The 19,905-nt window shown below is 28.7% G+C and overlaps 1 protein-coding gene across 1 annotated transcript in view; it reads right to left on the bottom strand.

Annotated features, from left to right (window-relative positions):
• Positions 1-19,605, bottom strand: part of LOC107454333 (rac GTPase-activating protein 1) — a 30,584-nt gene extending 10,979 nt beyond the window's left edge. Inside the window, exons 1-7 of the mRNA XM_016071492.4 lie at positions 19,426-19,605; positions 18,633-18,726; positions 18,411-18,552; positions 10,734-10,794; positions 9,846-9,970; positions 5,389-5,548; positions 2,096-2,243 (exon numbers count right to left, since the gene is read on the bottom strand). Coding sequence (XP_015926978.2) covers positions 2,096-2,243; positions 5,389-5,548; positions 9,846-9,970; positions 10,734-10,794; positions 18,411-18,552; positions 18,633-18,726 — 730 coding nt within the window. The 5' untranslated portion in view covers positions 19,426-19,605. The remainder of the gene's footprint in view (positions 1-2,095; positions 2,244-5,388; positions 5,549-9,845; positions 9,971-10,733; positions 10,795-18,410; positions 18,553-18,632; positions 18,727-19,425) is intronic.
• Between the last annotated feature and the right edge of the window lie 300 nt (positions 19,606-19,905).

Here is a 19,905-nt window from a genome sequence, read left to right as displayed (position 1 = left end):
TGAATGATTTCAAAATGCTACTTGCCTTTATTTTAAACCTTAACTTCCAATTAAAAAAATAATAATAATTTGCAGAAACACTTCGTAAAGTGTTTAATTAAATTATTTTAATTTTGTCTTAATTTTAATACACATATAAATTAGGGATAAAGTTAAACGGGTAAACAATCATAACAAACTTGAGAATTTTTTTTTTTTAATATATGCAGACTGAAAAGTTTATTTTTTCAATTACTTTTCAAGATGAATAAATGAAAATTTTATTTAATATATTTTATTTAATATATGTATCTAAAATGAATTCAAATAATATGCTTAGGATTTCTTCAGCAAATAAAGACATAGATGAGATATTTTTTTTCTGTAGTTATAAAATAAATATTCATTATTGATTTTTGGTTAATTGAAAAAAATTTTTTTTTTATTATTTAAAAAATAAACAAAAATAATTTAGCCATTTTTTAAAATTTAATATATTTTATTTCGACACACATTCAATGAAAATCTCAAGTTTAAAGGAACAATTGTGTGTAAATTAAATGGCAGACAAGTTGCGGTAGCAATGAGTTAAAAATTCTCGACACTTGATAAACAAAGAAATTAATTAATCAGTAAGCATTTTTCATTAGTTATGCATTAACATTTAAAATTATGAATGAAAAGCAGTATGCACCATTACTTCATAACTAGCTGTCCAATTATTCAAAACATTAATTAATGAGAATGTCACTTTAACAGATTCCTTTTGAATTTTTTGTTTTGCTTGAGCTAAAGTGCACAAAAGTATAAATCTTTACAGACCTGCCAATCTTAGAAAATAAAAAAGCAGGAGACTCTTTCTGTATCACGACATAGCACAATATTGAAAATTAAACCTCATTCACATTTTCTACAAGAAGTTTATTTCAAAATATATTATTTACATTACATAATATAGACCACAATAAGATTCTGACACTGACTAATAAAGATGTGTGTTCTTACTATAAAATATAAGGTTCTATAGAATTATATTAAAACACATCCTTTGATTTTTTAAAATTTAGGAAGAGGTTCACAATTAATAAAATGTGTCAATAATGAATACAATACTTTATAAGTGTATTTCTTATCTTTTTTAAACTGTTACTGTTTTAATACTGCAGAAGTTGCTGATTTAGCATTATTTAAAAAAAACTGCCATCTACAGAAAGTGAAAATTCACTTTGCCTAATGGTATCCTAGATATATTTCCTCTCCGATTTTGCCATTTCAATTGGTTATTGCTGTTGCTTCGGTTCGCGCACACCCGTAATTTTTAGCGATGTTGCTAGCGATGAAATTTTTTTAAGTAAATGCCCAGCATGATCTGAAGCACAAATCGGGAGGTCATGCTCTATGATAAAAGCAGTAAAAAATGATTAGGCACAAATAACAGAAAAATCCTTGTTTCCTTCTTTTTTTAACAAAAAATTATTTTTCGATTTTCTTCGAGAAATCTAGAAGCATTTTGATGCTTTTCACGATTGATGTGGGCAACAATATCACCTCTTCCTCCGCTTGCAATAGAAAAATCTGTTTGGCACACATAGCAGAATGCAAACTTATCTCCTTTTCTTAAACTTAGGATACAAGGAAAATCATCAGAATACTTTTTGTTAAAAGTTGTCTGATATTTCTTTTTTATGTTAGTCAGACATTTTTAACTCAATAGAACACAAAATTAAAAATTCAAACGCGACACTTATGCATGCGGAATTCAAAACAATGCGCAACAACAACTTCCATTCACTTCAGTTCAGATTTACGAACCGTTCCGAAAGAGAAAATTATCAATTGTAGCTCAGTCGCACTCCCACTGCTTCCAATCCTCCCTCTTCTACTCTACTAAGTCACACGATATTGCGTCAAGAGATGACGTAAATAATATTTCATACAATGTGAAGAGACAAAGGAAAAACGGGGGCTGTATCCTAAGTGTGGATGATCGCTTGTTTTTTCCTCTATCGTGTACTAAATAGAAAAAAGCAGAAGAAAACACCCTGACGGCCGGCGGGCGAAGATTTCAGGCAAAAGCAGGAGAGTTGGCAGGTCTGTCTTTATAATAAAAAATTACCTGATCTTAAAACTGGGCGAGAAGGTGGAGCATCTGATGAATCTGAAGTCAGTTCACTGTTGCTGCAAAATTTAACAGTACTTTTCTTGGCCACATAATCACTTTCAAGACAAAAATCATCATCGAAACAAGGACTGTTAGCTTTCTCCTATGAGAGACAAAAAGTAAATAAATTTATATTAAAATAATTGAATTGAAGTATTTTCTACACAGTGGAGTTATAAACACACTTTTGTTTTTTTTGAAAATATAAATAATGTAAAGAATATGATGATGCCTTTGAAAATATTTAATCAAATTTCAAAAAGAGACACAGAAAAGCCAAATTAATCACAGACAAAAACAAAACACAAACAAGAAAGTCGAAGAAAATTTTTTTTTTCATATAATTTTATGTAAAAACCATTAATCTAAATAAAAAGCTATATCAGTGCATTTGCACCTTTTACTATCCTATAAATTAAGAAAGAATTTAATTACTTACTTTTTAATATAATTTTATTAAAACACAATGATACAAAACTAAAAATTCGAAAATAAATTCAAATTTGGACAGCGCTTTAACTCCAAAATCCCATTAACTCATAAAAAGCATAATAATTTTTTATATACAATTATGCTTAATTTTATTAAAAAATTAAAATTTAAAAATTTTTGCAATACATTCTAGTTGTACTTCAGAGTGCACTCCTGATACCAATGACTTCAAGCACACTTGAAATTAGTATGTATACAAAAATAAAATTTTATTAAAAGAGAGTCATCAATAATACAAAATAAATCATTATTTCCTTTCAAGCTAAAAGCTTTGCAGCTTTTGTAGATTTACAAATATTTCAACAAATCACAGACAAAGCTGACACACAATTTGCATTATAGAAATACCTGTGACAATGAAAAATATCCGAACTTTCAAAACCTTGTAGAAATGTGTAGCAATTTTCAAAATAATGATTCATAAATAATTTGATTTGCGATAAAATAGGCACAAGTAAATCACATAGAAAAATGGTTATCTAAATGAGCGATTTGTTACTCGCGATTCATAATAATATCGTGCTAAAAATATCGAAACTTTTAAAATCAAGTGGAAACGTGTAGCAATAACTGTCGAAAAAAAAAGATCAAAAGTCATTTAGATTTGTGATGAAGTTTGTGCAAATAAAACGTTTCATAACTTTCAAGACGTTAAAACATATTTAAAAAAATCGCGATTTCAGAAACTATGTAAAAATGGGTAACAATAACTACCGAAAAGTCAATGGATTTACGATGAAATCGGCACACACGAAGATTGTTAATAGCTGAAAGTCAAAATTCGTGCATCATAATAATGCTGCATTAAAAATATTGTGATTTTCAAACACCAAAAACTTAAACGCGCAACTTCAATTTTCCGAACTTTTTTTCATTTTTCAAAAAAAGAAAAGGAAATTGAATTATTTTTTCTTTTATTTTGTTCAGGTTGTTACCGCAGGCCGCAAGTTATGCATCCCTACTATACCTAATTACTTTTTGCTATCTTTTCGAAGTTAAGTGGGTTGAGGTTAATGCCAATTTCATGGCTATTCTACAGTGCGAAAAAACAGGCCACCCTGAATAACTTCTGATCTAATGATAGGATTTTCACATTCTAGGACTCAATAGTAAGGGTTCGAGGGGGTGACCTCAAACATGCTAATTAATTAGTGCAAGTGATATTTTAAGTAACTAAATCGGCCACAAAACGTACTTTCTCTGAATAAACATAATTTTTTTCGACGGATTTAAATTTCTGACCCCAAAATATAGGAGGTAGCCGCAATTTGGAAAAATTTGGTATCATAAGTTTGACCAGAAGAGCGGTCTAAAGTTTAGAACCTTTATTCAAATTTTTCCTTCTACGTATTTCGCCATTTCACTAGAACTTTTTTAACGAATTGAAAAAATTATAAAATTCATTTATCCATAGATGATTCGAAGCAAAAAATAAATTTTAATAAATATTTTATTTTACATTACTCGGAAAATTTTGAATTGTAAGGTATAAAATTTTTAATGTCATTTTAAAGAATATAATTTTACATGGTAAAATAAAAAATTTGAACGAAATCAGTCAAATAGTTCCTAAAAAATCACATTTTAAAGTAAGACTTTTTTGAATTTTGCCATATAAAATTATCTTTAAAATGGTGTAAAAAATTGTGTTCCTCATAATTCAACTTTTTTCTCTTACTAATATTAAACAAATAATAAAAAACAAAAAATATTTACTAAAAGTTATTTTTTTGCATGGAATTATCTTTGGATAAATGATTTTCATAATTGTGAGTAAAAACTTTTCAATTTGCTTAAAAAGCTTTTGAGATATGACGAAATATGAAAAAAAAATTTTAACATTAAGAGGTCCAAAAATACTTTGGGACTATATTTCTCAGACTGCCGATATCCCCTATATTTTGGGGTCAGAAATTTGAGTCCGTCAAAAAAAAAAAAAAAAAAATTATGTTTGATCAGAGAAAGTATGTTTTTGTGTCTGATTTAGTAAAATAAAATATAGTCAGTGTTAATTAATTAGCATATTTGAAATAACCCTTTTGAATAATAAAGAATGAGAACTAGAATGCGAAGATTAATCATTAGATCAAAAATTATTAAGGGTGGTCCGTTTTTTATTTTGTGCACTGTACATACTATTAGGTAACAAAGTAAGAATTTAGATCAATGATTTTCATCCTTTTACCTCATTAATATACTAAATAAATAATTGTTACGTTGCAGACCTACTCTATATAATTTTTAATTTACACTTCATTTTTAAATAAAAAAATTAAATAAAGAGCATAATTTACATTTGCTGCATATTTAATGCTAATTAACTGCATATTCATCATACTGAGAAAACTGAATGTAATCAGCATTTATTTACGAATAAAATTTACATTTCATGTTTAAATAAAAATTAAATAAAGAGCATAATTTACACTTACTGCATATTCAATGATAATTAACTGCATATTCATCATACTGAGAAAACTGAATGTAATCAGCATTTACTTACGAATAAAATGATTCAAATAGGCTTCTGTTACTAAATCTCATAACTTTCAATCAATAAAAAATAGACAGCACAAATTATAAAATCATACTCTCATTACTGAACTCTTTACTTTAAAAACATTCAGCTGATATATTCCTCAAATAATAACTAGCTTAAATAAAGCAAATTAGTTAGAACAGTTAACAGATACTATATGATAAAGGGTGGAGAAAAAAAAAAGATTTATGAATTTATAAAAATGGTAATTATTTACCTCAGACTTTCTCTTTTTTAATGAATGCTCATTAATGTTCGAGGACTTTCCTTTAGAGCGACGTTTCCGCTGAGTTACAGCAATGTGAATATCATCCTCACTTTCATCGCATTCAGAATCAGACAAGAGAGAGCCCACTGATTCCTCAATAGTCGTCAAACTAAAAGCCAGTATAAAAAATTTGCCATAAAAAAGAGTTGAAGCAAAGAATTAAAATTTATTCAATAAATTGCAAATTAAAGAATAAAAAGTGATACAAAATTGTTCTCATATTTATTTAAAAACAATTATATGTATATTATGTATGTTATATCATACAAATATACAGGGTTCCCACTCTATGATGAGATTGAAATTCAAGGACTTTCCAGGACTTTTCAAGGACCTCAACAAAATTTTCAAGGACCTTAATCTAAGACCAAATTTAAAAATTATTCTCTTCTATTTTACTAGAAGCAACAATGCTTGTTGTGGCAATAATTAATTTCAAATATAATACCTAAATGCTTTGCCTATATAGAGAGAAGAGAGTATATGTAATATTGACTAAAATTTATATTTTTTTAAAAACAATCCTACTGGTTTTACATATTAATTCACAAAATCATTTTCAGCACAATCTATAACAAATGGTAATGAGGTGTTAATGGTGAAATCCTTTAATCCTGTGTATTTCCATGTGAAGGCTGCATGAAAGACAGAGCTAAATCTTAGGTATTTCATATTCCATGACTATTCCATAACCCCCTCCTCTCCTCTATTAAACATCGTTTCTGAAATTATTCATCCATAATTTACACAACCTTCTCTAAATGTTATGCAGCAACAATTCTTTCTGAAAATAAAAATTAGAAGGAACATATCCCTTTTCCACCATGTTTAAAAGCATTATTCGTTATGTGTAATCCACAACTCAGGGATGAGATTAGCCAAAAGGCAAAAAAGCTGAATTTCCACGACAGTAAATTTTACGCAAGCGCAGCCCTTTAATAATAAATTCCAGACAGTTAAAGGTAATAAATAATGTGTTGACAAACAATTGCGTACTAATCTATTATTATAAAAACGACTACATTGATACTTAACATTTAGTGAAAATAAAAATTACCAATTGAAAAAATAAAGTTGGAAATTATATTTTTCCTCAGTTCACATAAGAGACAATTATTACTTGAAAAACTACTTGGTTTAGCAAATTAAAATTACTGAGAATATACATTAATATTTCATTTCTTTTAATAAATACTGTTATGTGATTTATAGCAAATATATCAGTAATATTACTTTTTAAATTATATTGGGAAAAAAAACTTTAACAATGGACCAAATCATTATGTTCACGTTGTAGTCTAATCTAACTACAGCCCTTTGAAACATATCAATAACAGTGAAGTAAAAATATATAGTAACTCCTTAACATACAAAAATTGCTATTTTAGTTTGAAAAATTACATGACAATCAGCAACTGTTTAGATAATTGTTTTTTAAGAATTTTGCATTTTATAGCATAAATAACAGCAATTACAAATAAAATTTTGATGATGAGTTAACTCTTTTAACTATTAACTCTTTTTCCAACAAAAAAAAATTAAATTGAATCCCTTTTTAAGTTATTGCTTTTGTTTCCTATATCTTTTATGTTTGCTATATTTAGTCGTTAGTCCATTTTCAAACATCTTGTGACAAATCCTATTTTTTCTTCTTTGCAAGCACAGAATGTAAGTTTTGAATATATTCCCTTCCAGTTTCTCTGATGTTGTAACACTTACAAATACATACTAATAATCGTCGTTAGAAAAACAGTCACTTTTATAGTAACTAATTTTTAAAAAAAATTTACTTCTTACAAGAATCGCGAGAGTTGATCTTAGAATTGTGTGAATATGAATAACAATTATGGATTTTGAAATCACATGAATATGAAACTAGATATACGATTTTGAAAATGAGAAAATACAAACTGGGATATAGAATTTTTAAAACGCGTAAATACAAATCCCGATTCATAATTTTTAGATCGCATAAATACGAATCATGATGCGTAATTTTTAGATTGCATAAATAAGAATTATGATGCATAATTTTTAGAATGCGTGAATGTGAATCCCAATGCCTTATTTTAAAATCACGTATAAATGAAAATCAATGTTTGATATTATAAACAGCATGAGCAAATCAAGACATCGAATTTGAAACTTGCTGGAATACGAATCGCTTCATAGGTTTTTAAAAAGGCGTAAATACGAAGCACAATGTACAATATTCAAATCGCGTGAATAAGAATCTCAACACGCAAATATGAAAAGCTATGTTTGATATTAAAATCGTGTGAATAAGAATCGAGATATTGGCAGATTCCAGGCTTGGGACCTCTAAAAGGCTTGTCAGAAACAGCGTCGTTTGAACTACAAAAATCGGATCTATCTGGAGGGCAGGTAAAAAATTCGGAAAATCTTATCCGCTGCGAGTAAAAGGGGAGAAAATAGCTAAAATAAGTAAAAAGTGAGAAAGGATTGGTAGCTATGTAGTTTGAATTTTCTGTTTCTCTTTGAAAAAGGGAGAATTTTCTGAAAAAGCGGAATACTTATAAAAAAAAGTGAAATTTTTAGAAAAATCTGAATTTTTGATAAAAAAGCTGAAATTCAAGAGATAAAAGTGAAAAAAGCGGAAAGCAGCTAAAAAGCGGAAAAATCTCATCCCTGACAACTGCCAATGAATATGACCTGGTGGGAATATTTCTCTTTTAATTCACACTGAAGCTTCTAATAGAATTTCCAATTGACATAGGGTCCATCCATGGATAATTGAAGTATTTTAGAGAGCTTTTAACCATCATCCATGCATTTGTAAAAAGAGGACAAAATATTCTCTGCAGTTCCATGACCCATAAATTGGGAGGTAAGATACTTAGTGCAAACTTTATTATCAATTCCTTACCATTATGTCCATCTGCTTAGATTGTAGAGACTGATTTAATGTCTCATCAAAGAGTACAGTGTAGCAATCAACATTCTTCAGCTCATTTATAAGAATCCCTTTGAAGTATAGTGCCAATCCAAAGGAGCCCAAATAGGCTCACTTTGTGGCACTACAAAAAAATTGTCTCGCTATACAGCCATTAGCAAACATTTTGGAGAACAATTTACTAATCCCTTCATAGGAGTTACATGAATAATTACTAGTGATGAACTTCAGACTCCAGAGAATTTCAGCATCAAGCACATTCCTTTTGACCAGATAAGAAGACAATGTTACCTCGGCCACTAAAGTTTCTGTTTCACATGGGGCACACGATGTTGAAGGAGTATTTACACCAGATGAATTAGATGTTGATGTCTTTGGAAAAAGAGAACTCAGGGAATGAGACTGCTTTTTTGTTTTACCTTTCTTTCATGTGTAATTTCAGCGCGGATTCTTCCATTTTTGCGATATCGATCTCCTTCATGCATAATCGGCACTTGGCTCTGAACTTCTTTTCGGGCATCGATAAAATCCATTCTTTATAAGCTTGATTATCCATCCATTAGGGATTAAAATAGCACTTCCCAGGCATAGCAAGTCTAAACTACATAACAAAAATACGAAGCCGTGCCTTTGCGAATACGCTTTACAATAAAGTTTTGAAATGACGCAAACCTTAGGACAAGTGCGGATGGTAAAACGGCAAATTTATTGAAAACTACAAGGTACATATTGTTACGAAATTCGAGAGTACTCCAGTTTCGATAAGAAAAAGAAGATCTAAGCATATGCGACAGAAGATGAAGTGGAGTCTCGCCCCGAACGCATTGATTGTCTGCTGTGCTCCGCGCGCTTGGCAGACACCAAGACGCTAGGCCCGGTTAGAAACGGTGGCGTTAATAACCATGTGAGAGAGCTCGGGAACAAAACAGAAAGAACGAGAAAGATCCGCGGGTGTTTTATAAAAAGGGCCGCCGGCAGTATTGGACAAATTCAAGGACCTATCAAGTTTTTCAAGGACCTAAGACATTTTTCAAGCACTTTCAAGGACCGTGGGAACCCTGAATATATATATAAGTATATATATATTGATCAAATACACATGACATGTTTGTCCCTTTTTTCCAGAATAAGAATTTTAAATCTTACTCTTTATTTCATAAAATATATGGTAAAGAACCTCAAGTTTTTAAAATTTCAGGGATAATGTTTCAGAATATAATTACAAAAAAGTCCAGATAGGATAATACACATTTTTTTTTATTTCCATATACTGAAACTAAATGAAATATCTTGCAAAATATTTTAAATTTCGAAACAAGAACAATGAATTACAATAGTAACAATTTAATAACAAACTATGTTTTCTAACTCAACACTTTCTTTTATGAGAAGCAAAAGGATTCCCATAATATATATCCAGAAATTTCTGAGATATAAACGATTTATACGTTGTAACACAGGTAAAAAATGATTAATATAAAAATATACTTGCCGAGAAGGAGAACCGCCCTGATTTCTATAATTTGAGCTAAGTTGGAAAAGTTTCTCCTTTGTCTGATTATCTATAGTATTTCCATTGGATAAAAGTACTTCTTTAATCAATGTTATAATTGTTTCCTAAAAATAATATATTAACTAAGTTATATTTTGAAAATACTTTTATTAAATAGATTAAAATAATTTTTAATAAAATTATATAATAGCTTTACAGACAAGCATTGTTGCAAAACATGGCAATTTTTTCATTAAAAGAGTACAACAGAGTCTTGATTGTTTGAGTTTCCCATAAATCTGTGCGAGTGAAAAAAAATTACGTCTTGCTCCCAAACAATGACCAACGCACACATGTGGAACGATTACTACGATTGGTTTTATGATGATTAATAAGACTGAATTTGAAAAAAAACAAAAACAAAAAAAAAAATTGGTGTGATAAACATTGAAAAAGGAGAATAGTGTATTTTAACAAAAAAATATTACATAATTATTTAAAAGTACAATTAACCTGATGTAATAATATAATGAATATTGTAGTTTAGTGAAATGAACCTGGCTCATCTAGTGAAAGTTAATTTCTTTAAATATAATACATTTTTCAATTAAATACTAAAATTTAAAAATTGCTTTGCTTTTATTTACTTAAACATTTATTAAATTTTAAGTTAGTGATAATTCAAGTTTTAGGAGGCTCAAGGTAGGTTCGGGCACTTCCACCTCGAAAAAATTGAAGCCATACCATAAATGTTCTTTGCTACTACAATGCAATTTTTAAAACATATTTTCCATAATTCCTAAATTTCATTCTGTTAAGATTATATCACTCTTTAAAAAAAAAAAAAAAAAAAAAAAAAAAAAAAAAAAGAATGATGTATTTTCTTACCATAGATGATTTCTCTTGCTCTAACTTCTTGCGTTTTTCAATTTCTGCCAGTATCGTACTTCTAATTAAAAAATAAAACGTTTTGTAAATTGAAGATAAAAAAACACTGCCACAGCTAAAGCTTGTATTATAAGTACACTATTTGCTTCTTTATGCATCAATTTTTATTTACATTCATATTGTTAAATCCAATGATTGACAAAAAAAAAAAAAAAAAATCAAGAAGAGTGATTATTTGAACTATAAAGGCTTTTACTTAGGACTGATCAAACACCAGCATGAAGTAAAAAAGAAAATAAATTGTTATTTGACTCTGAGAATTATTCTAATTCTTTCTTTCAGCTATTAAGAGCATATTTAAAATTAAAAATTTTAGTTTCATTTCAATTTCGCTAACATAACTCTGCTACTGTGTTTTTGATTCCAAAACACAAACTGTTATTTTTTGTCATTGGGGACATTTTATTTGATAGCAAGTCATATTTGCATTATATACTAGTATTACAATACCTGCATCATATACTACTATAATTATGATTTATATTATATACAATGTAAAAAACATAGCCAAAATTGTTGAAACTATTAATTGGTTTTTTAAAAACAAAGCACTCTTAATAGTTTAAGAACAATATTATTTTCTTCATTAAATTTATATTAGGTTATAACTATGAGTTATTAATTATTATCAATTTAAATGCCCCAATTGAGGCAGATTTTATAGATCAAGTAAAACTAAAGTAGTAGTCAATAATTGCCTGATCTCTATTTATGAATTGTTTTGTTTGATTCTCAATATTTGCTTTTATTACTTCTATGCAGGAGTAGGATGTATTTGATCACTCGAACGAGCCTATAAATCACTCCCGATCATGCCTACAAATTTTTTATCGCTAAAACACTTTTGGCTCTGCAAAATTATTCCTAATAAAAAAACATAAGTTTATGATTGAAATCGTAAATTTAATTTCATAAATATTTCTCAAATTCAATGTATTTTGATTTCTTTTATTATTTTTAACACATGTCTATTTTTTGAAGAAATGTTAAAAATCTAATGAAATTTTATTCTTTATTTTTATTATCAAAATTTTTTATAATATATAAGCTTTACTTCCCAAAAACATTTTGAAAAAATTATTATGCTTAAAAAAAAAATGAGTGGAAACTTCTATTCAAAAAACTTTGTTCAGAAGCTCTGAGAAATTTCTGTGTCTCTACTTATATGTTCATGAATATTTCCAATAAATCATAACTATTACATATAACCTGGTACATAAACTATCATAATTTATAAAAAAATATAAACATTTGTATTAATTAGTTAATAATTTTTTCACTCAATCAATTCTAGGGTTTAATTACTAAATACTTTAACTATACTAATAAATATAGTTATACTAATAAAATAGTCATTACTAGAGTATAAAAAATAATAAAAATTGTAAAAAATTAACAGAAAACTTTAAAAAATGCATTAAAATGCAAAATACGCCCCAAAATTTCAAGAAAAATGCCCTATAAATCTAAAAAAATGCTCTAAAAGACAAAAAATGTCCAAAAATGCAAATGCCATCAAAATCCGGGCCTTAGTTATTACTATAGTTATACTAATAACCATAGTTAATACTGATAATTATAGTTATCAGTAAACCTGAATACATTAGTAAACCCTACACGCCACGTGGCAAGTAATAAAGAAAAGTGGAGTTAAATTTTTAAAAAATAACAGGTCACATTGAAAAAATTTTTATGAAAATAATACATCAATGCAGAAAGAGACTCTGGAAAATAGAATTTTCATTAAAATGTCTAATGTCTTCCTTCTAAATTTTATTCCTTCAGAATTCATCAAGATGTGGTGAAAAGATTCATGAAGAAGGTGGTTCTTTAACTATTCACATATCTCATTCAAAGGTATTTTGCCTTACCAAACAGGGGTCTGTTCAGAAGAAATTTAAAACATTATTGATTGGAAAATTTGTGATTATTCTCTTTTTTCCAGTGAAATGAATTTATTTTAAGTTAATAAAACTATAATTTAAAGCATAAAATATCTATCAACATGTGTGTTAATTATTGTACAAATAATAATTTTTTATAATAAATATTAATAATACTATACAAATAATATTTATTTATTTATAAAAAAACATTTAATAAGGATTCTAAAATGAAAAGAGGTCAAAAACTTTCAATCTTTTAAAAACTATTACCCTTATATTAATATGTTAAAAATAATTTTTTCCTGTAATGTATCAAAATTACTATTCCTTATGATTGATTTAAATTTGTTTCAAGTATTTTATAATAATATTTAATCAGCAATTTAGATAATTTGGTTTTTGCCACTCTCCTGGCAAAAAACCCTTGAAAGATGGATGTTAACAAATTAAGTTTTGTCTTCGACAGATGCTTATTCCATTATTCGTACAAAATTAATATTCTGCGTTCAGCAGTGAAAGCTAAATACCAAATATTTGTATGCTGCATCTCTAATTTAGATGCAGCAATTGCTGTTTATTTTTGAAATTTTTTTTTAATTATAATTCTACAGAGCTGAGCATAATCATGCATCTATTTACAATCTAAAAATTTACAATCCCTATTTGCACAAATTTATAAAAGCAGGACCCTGGTTGGAAAAATGTGTTCCCAAATTATGAGTAATTTGGGAACACATTTTGTATTCCCAAATTATGAGTAATTTTCTCACAATTTTACAAAAACCGGACCTTTCAAAAATGTCTGGACCCCTGCCAAATATTTTTAGAACAAATTCATTAAAGTTAGTAAGCTTAACTAAATTTTTTCACATTTTTATATTACTTTTATAGTTGAATTAACTTTTTGTAACCCATAGATAACATGTAACAATCCTTTTTTGCCTCTCTGATGTGATATTATTATTGATGTTAACTTCCCATCTCAAGTACGTATAGAAATGTTTTCAAAATTATATAGGTATTATTTTTTAATTATAATTCTACAGAGCTGAGCATAATCATGCATCTATTTACAATCTAAAAATTTACAATCCCTATTTGCACAAATTTATAAAAGCAGGACCCTGGTTGGAAAAATGTGTTCCCAAATTATGAGTAATTTGGGAACACATTTTGTATTCCCAAATTATGAGTAATTTTCTCACAATTTTACAAAAACCGGACCTTTCAAAAATGTCTGGACCCCTGCCAAATATTTTTAGAACAAATTCATTAAAGTTAGTAAGCTTAACTAAATTTTTTCACATTTTTATATTACTTTTATAGTTGAATTAACTTTTTGTAACCCATAGATAACATGTAACAATCCTTTTTTGCCTCTCTGATGTGATATTATTATTGATGTTAACTTCCCATCTCAAGTACGTATAGAAATGTTTTCAAAATTATATAGGTATTATTATGAGATCCTTTAGCAAATGGTATGTACAGTCGGATCTCTATTTAACGAAATCGCTAAATTCCGATAATAAGTTCGTTATATGGAAAATTTGTTAAATAGAAAATCACCTTTTGAAATACTTAAATGACACGAAACAGGTATTTAATTCATAAACACTAGACATAGTTAAAATAGCAATGGATACACTTGTATGTAGTAAACTAGTATCTACAACAGTACACTCTTGATTCGACATATATAACATTATAACACTACCAAATTTTTGGAAGCAATATTTGTTATTGGATTGCTTTATATGGAATCCCCGTGGCAGAAACACGGCGACATTGTCGCAGAAAGCGACTGAGTTCTTGCAGAAAGATTATTTTATTTAGGAAATAAACATTATTGGTTTGCCACAAACAAAAGATCTAAAAAAAGCTTCTGCAGAAAGAGAAGCTGTTTTACCAAAAAAAAAACATTTTCTACAGAAACAAAAAATTTCTGTAGAAGCAATAATGGTTCTGCAAAATGTTTTTCTTATAGAATTGTTTTAAATATTTTTTTTTTCTAGCGTACCGCGGAAGGAGAAAGCGCTCGTAATTCTCTGTTAATCTCCAACACAAACAGTTACTGGATAAAAAGGAGAGAATTTTTTTCCCTTTATTAAGCTATTTTTGGAAATTTGCCAACTTCGTCCTCCATCGCTGGCGCAGTAATTTGCTTTGTATTTTCTTATGAGAACAGAGCATTTTATATTTTTTGCACTTATGTGCAAAATTTCATGTGTAAAAAGATTCTTTTTTTAAAAAAATCATGTCTAGCAAAAAGGTTATTTGTTGCAATTGTGAAGCCACAATAATTAAAACAAATTTGAAAACTGATTTTTCAAGGCGGCATTCCGGAGAAGAAATAAGATGGAAGTCGACAACATCTAGTGATGTCAGAAATTTTTTTTTCTGGAAAGCGACAGGAAAAGAAGCTTCCCATGCTACTGATATTGAATAAAAAAACAAAAAAACATTCTAGATTCGAATAAATTATTCTTACTAGTAGCAATATCGATAGTAAGGATGAGACAGCATTTCCAACAAATCAGGAAATTTTAGAAGCAGTAAAAAGTAAAAAATAACTACATATATATATATTTTAAATGCCTATATCCTTTGAATTAAGTCGTCGATAAAAACGAAAAAAAAGAAGAAAAATCGCAATCTAACGATAAATGAAATAAAGCCTGAAAGATATCTCACTATCTACGATTTTTTGGCATGTGAATAAAAACCAGATTGGTGGAAAATATTTACTGGTGAAACACTTTCAAACAGGTTTCCAAACTCATGCGAAAAAAATCGCATCCAATGAGTATGGCTCTAATACCGATGTTTCAGTACTGATAAAGATAATTTCGTTTCGGGATGTTGAATAGACTTGAGCATATTGAGTCGGAAATCGTTTCTGCATACTTCATGTAGAATCAATGCTATATTTTTACACAATACAGAGCGAAATCACAAGCGCTGTGTATTTTTTTCGTTCTGAACTTGATCTGATCACGAAAAAAGTTTTATTTACCTCCTTTTTTTAAAAAAAAAATCCTTCAATAAGTCAGTACAATATTAATCGAATCTAATTAATCTATAATTAATTAGATAAGATTAATTAGATGTAGAAAAAATTGAAACAAACATTGCTTTAATTTTTTTGCTTTTAGAATTCGGTTATAGTCAATTCTATTTTATTATTTTGATTACTCAACTTCAATATTAATTTTTTCCCCTGATTTGTTTCTGTACCTGATATAACTACTATAATGAAACATTAAACCATACTGTTTTAAACTGATACTGCAAATTCAGTTATCTTGTTTTATAAATTTAATCTTTTTGTCCATTCTTAGCTATTTCTATACGTTCTGTCTTATTACAGGTTCTGGGTAATCTATATTTATGCTCTAGTAAGCATTTTTGTCTGCAGATCTATACATTTATAATTTTTCGTTATTATTGAAGATTATGCAAATTTATACTTAAATAATTTAAACTTATTAAGAAATGTAAACTTATATTATGAAATTAAGAAGAAAAAATATCTACACAGTTTTATTCTATGCATGTAGACTTATTTTATAAACACGAATTTCATCTATTATTATAAATTCATTACACATACATTTATAACAATAAAAATATCTTGCAGAAAGATATTGGTTCTAGTTAGGTTTGTCGCAGAAAGTCAGAAAAAATTCTGCCACAGGGTATGGAATGTCAGCAGCATGGTCAAAGGTAAAATCGTCTATGTTATCACGATCTTGGAGAAAGATGATACCGCTTGATGAACAATCCTCTTCAGAAGTTCAAGAAAAATACGATAACAGTATTCTCGAAGAAGCAAAAGAAATCAAAGGTTTCAAATTTTTTTATGAAGAAAATTTAGAAGATTGGTTTCAAAGTCATGCATGTGAGCCTGGTTTCCAGTATTTGACTGATGTTGTTATGTTGTTAAATCAAATAGTGATGATAGTAACTGATGCAGAAGATGTAGTAAATGAATGAAATACAATTCAGGGGTCTGTCCAGGCCAAATTTACTACCGTTTAGCGGTACCTTCACAAATTCAACTTTAGGAAAAACGGTAGTTTCACAAAATACTTTTTCTTAAAATTTTATTTTTGTATCCCTTAAGAAACGATAAATCCATATTTTTGTGTTGATTTTTTAATATAATTTTTAATTTTTCACAAATTATGTCTAAATTTTCACAAAATAGGTACCTCTCTGAAAAACCTAGACAGACCCCTGCAATTTCTCATTCTGCTGCTCTGTGGAAACTTTATTAGATTATATGGGAGGATTTGATTACAGTGACATTACTGCGGCCCGTAAAATATTTGTATCGATATATGGCGAAGACGCGTTACACATTTTTTAATAAAGAAAATTCCTAGTTTGATGTTATGCATGCAAATGTCAATAATTTTTATATTTTTTGTACTGATATTGAATTTGTCTTTAATAAAAGGAGTTTTCAGATTGTCCGCGCGACCTGTCCCGGTGATTAACCCGGGTAATCAGGAGTGCACTGTATTTATTTTATAAATCTTAGCATAATAGAAATCTGCATGGAAAGCAAGAATAGAGCAAAACATTATCTGGTGTTACACTATCATGCTACATACAATTTTCAACCAAAAAAAAGCTAAAATTATATATAAAATTATAGCTGCATTTATTATAAAAGTAATTTTAAACATACATTATCACACGCTTTCTAAAGTTCAATTGCTATTGATAAAACACGTTAATTTCGTCGTTTATGTTGGAGTTTTTCGTTTGAAATGCGAACAAAAAGAGAAAATGATTTTACTGCTTTCTCTAAAAGTGAAGCGGCTTTGATATTCAATTCTAGGTTATTTCCCCCATAAAATGCGGTAACAAGTTTAAAAATGTTCTGAAATATTATGGGAAATAGGGAAAGTGGATCTCAAAGAAAAGTTCGTTAAATAGAAAATTCACTTCGCTATTTGGAAGTTCTTTCACAAAAAATTTTCCAAAATGTTCTTGGTTCCTTGAAAAAATTCGCAAAATGGAAGTTCGTTATATAGAAGTCCGACTGTTTTTCGTTTTTGCAGTATTAACACACACTAGTTTTTTTTCCAAAAACTATTAGTTTAGGAAAAGTTTTATTTTGCCATTGTTTTTCAAATAATGTACAATTAGCATGAGATTGCGAAGGACTGAGGTTCAATTCTCAGCAGCGGTCAGAAGCCCACCCAGCAATCAGTAGGTAGCTTGTTCGTGAAGTAAAGGAGCTTTTGTCAGAAGCTGAATACATTACTGCAATCATATTGCACATCTTAAAACTGTAGAGCCGTAACCAAAGAACATACATAAAGGATGGTAAATTTTCCTAGACACAATGTAAATTGATTCCCCATCCTTCCTTCGTATAACGGGAAAAGCACAGAGCAGGGTTTCTCTTAAAACTCCACTTTTACATGAATCTCCAACGAGAACAATTATGGAGTTGCATTTTTGCACTGTCTATTAACAGTATTGTACTATTTATTAAGATATTTTTTTTTTGATTATTTATTTATCTCACTTACGTTGATTATATTTGTTAACACATATTGAGATGGAATGGAAGAAATATATGGCGGTTGGTGAGAGGCAACATACCCAACCGACAACTGGTTCAGAAGACGTATCTCTAGATTGTCACTTTACTTCTAACGTGCATGCACTAAACAGCTTTACTTTTTACAATTAGCATGCTAAATAGACTTACTTCATGTGTTTTAAACGCGTTTCAAATTTTTGTTTCCCACGTTCTAACTCTGCTACTCTCTTTCTGAGCATTTCCAGTTCGGCTTCAGCTTCTTTTCTCCGTCTATGGAGCCGTTTTTTAGTTTCAACATATTGCTTGAATTCTAATGAATGACAATTAGGATATTAAATAAACACACCAACCAATAATAATAAACAAGTAGATGCCAAATGAAATACAAACCTTTTTCACACCCCTCTGTCAAACTTTTGGTGTGTCGGCATAAATCATCATATTGAGCAACAAGAGATAGCTGTGGCATGTTGTTAGGTAACATCTAAAAAAGAGGAATATAATACTGACACATATACAATAAATACTTTGGATCTTTTTAACAGGAAATATAAGAATCAATACATTAAAAAAATTATTACAATGATTTTAATTTAAGCTTTATAAATTTCCAAGGCATAAACTTTGATAATGAGAAATAGGCATAAGTAATTTTCTGGGGCATAACTACGTAAAAACATAATTTTTTTCATTAAATAAATCTTCGAATGATTGATTGAATGTAGGGTTTAGTGGCGCAAGATCCAGATGAGGACATACTGCGCCTAACTAAATAAATCTTTGAACTACAATAATTTGAATAACAATTTAAAAAAATGTATTAAAATTAGCTTGAAAAACAGTTATTAAATTTTCAAAGCAAGTTGTTAAGAATTTTCTATCAAATTTTACAGCAGGAAAGCAGGTGAGACCGTATACTGATCATTATAGAACCCTATTTGGAGAGTTCCTTATAAAGTAACGTAAAAATTACGCAACAAATTTCATTCATATATGCATTACACATGAATAAAACAATTCTATATTGACAATTTCTTGAAAGCAAACGAAAAGCATATTATCTATACTTTCATTTTCAAGTCTGTATCATATAAATTTTTTAATTTAGTTACTTAACTGAATACGGTAATATTAGGAGAAAGATTAATATTAACAAAGAGAAATCAATAAAAACTTTTCATACTTAAATCCCAAAATGTAGATTTTTCAACTTTTTATTCAATCCAATTTTAACTAATCTAGTTAAAGTCAATTAAAAAACATAATTGTTAAGTACAGAAAACAAGAATCAATTTAGGATAGTAAACAAAAAACAACTTTTAATTCAAATTTTCGCATACTAACGTTTAATGCGGTTGCGGTTAAGAAATGGTGAAATAGGAAACGGTTGGTGGGACAGATAGTTCTCACTGCTTGCATTTTACGCATTTCAGATCGCAGTCCAGAGCAAAGAAAATGAGCTGGCCGAATAATGCATTTCACTAATCAGATTTTATTCTCTGTTGGTAATCGGTGTTGAGGGAAAAATGCAGTGTTAACTGTCCCTCATCGTTCCCACATGGACCAATCTCATTGCATCTAGTGCAAGCGAGAATGATAGATATAGTTTGTCTAAAGTAAGAACTCCCCTACTGGTAGACTCTTGGCTGTGACTATGGTAACA

Source organism: Parasteatoda tepidariorum, chromosome 10 (assembly GCF_982258835.1).
Source record: "Parasteatoda tepidariorum strain Cologne lab strain chromosome 10, Ptep-v5.0, whole genome shotgun sequence".
NCBI classification, from domain to species: Eukaryota; Metazoa; Arthropoda; class Arachnida; order Araneae; family Theridiidae; genus Parasteatoda; species Parasteatoda tepidariorum.
The sequence above is the reverse complement of the archived record's forward strand: the minus strand, read 5'-3'. Positions and strand labels throughout refer to the sequence as shown.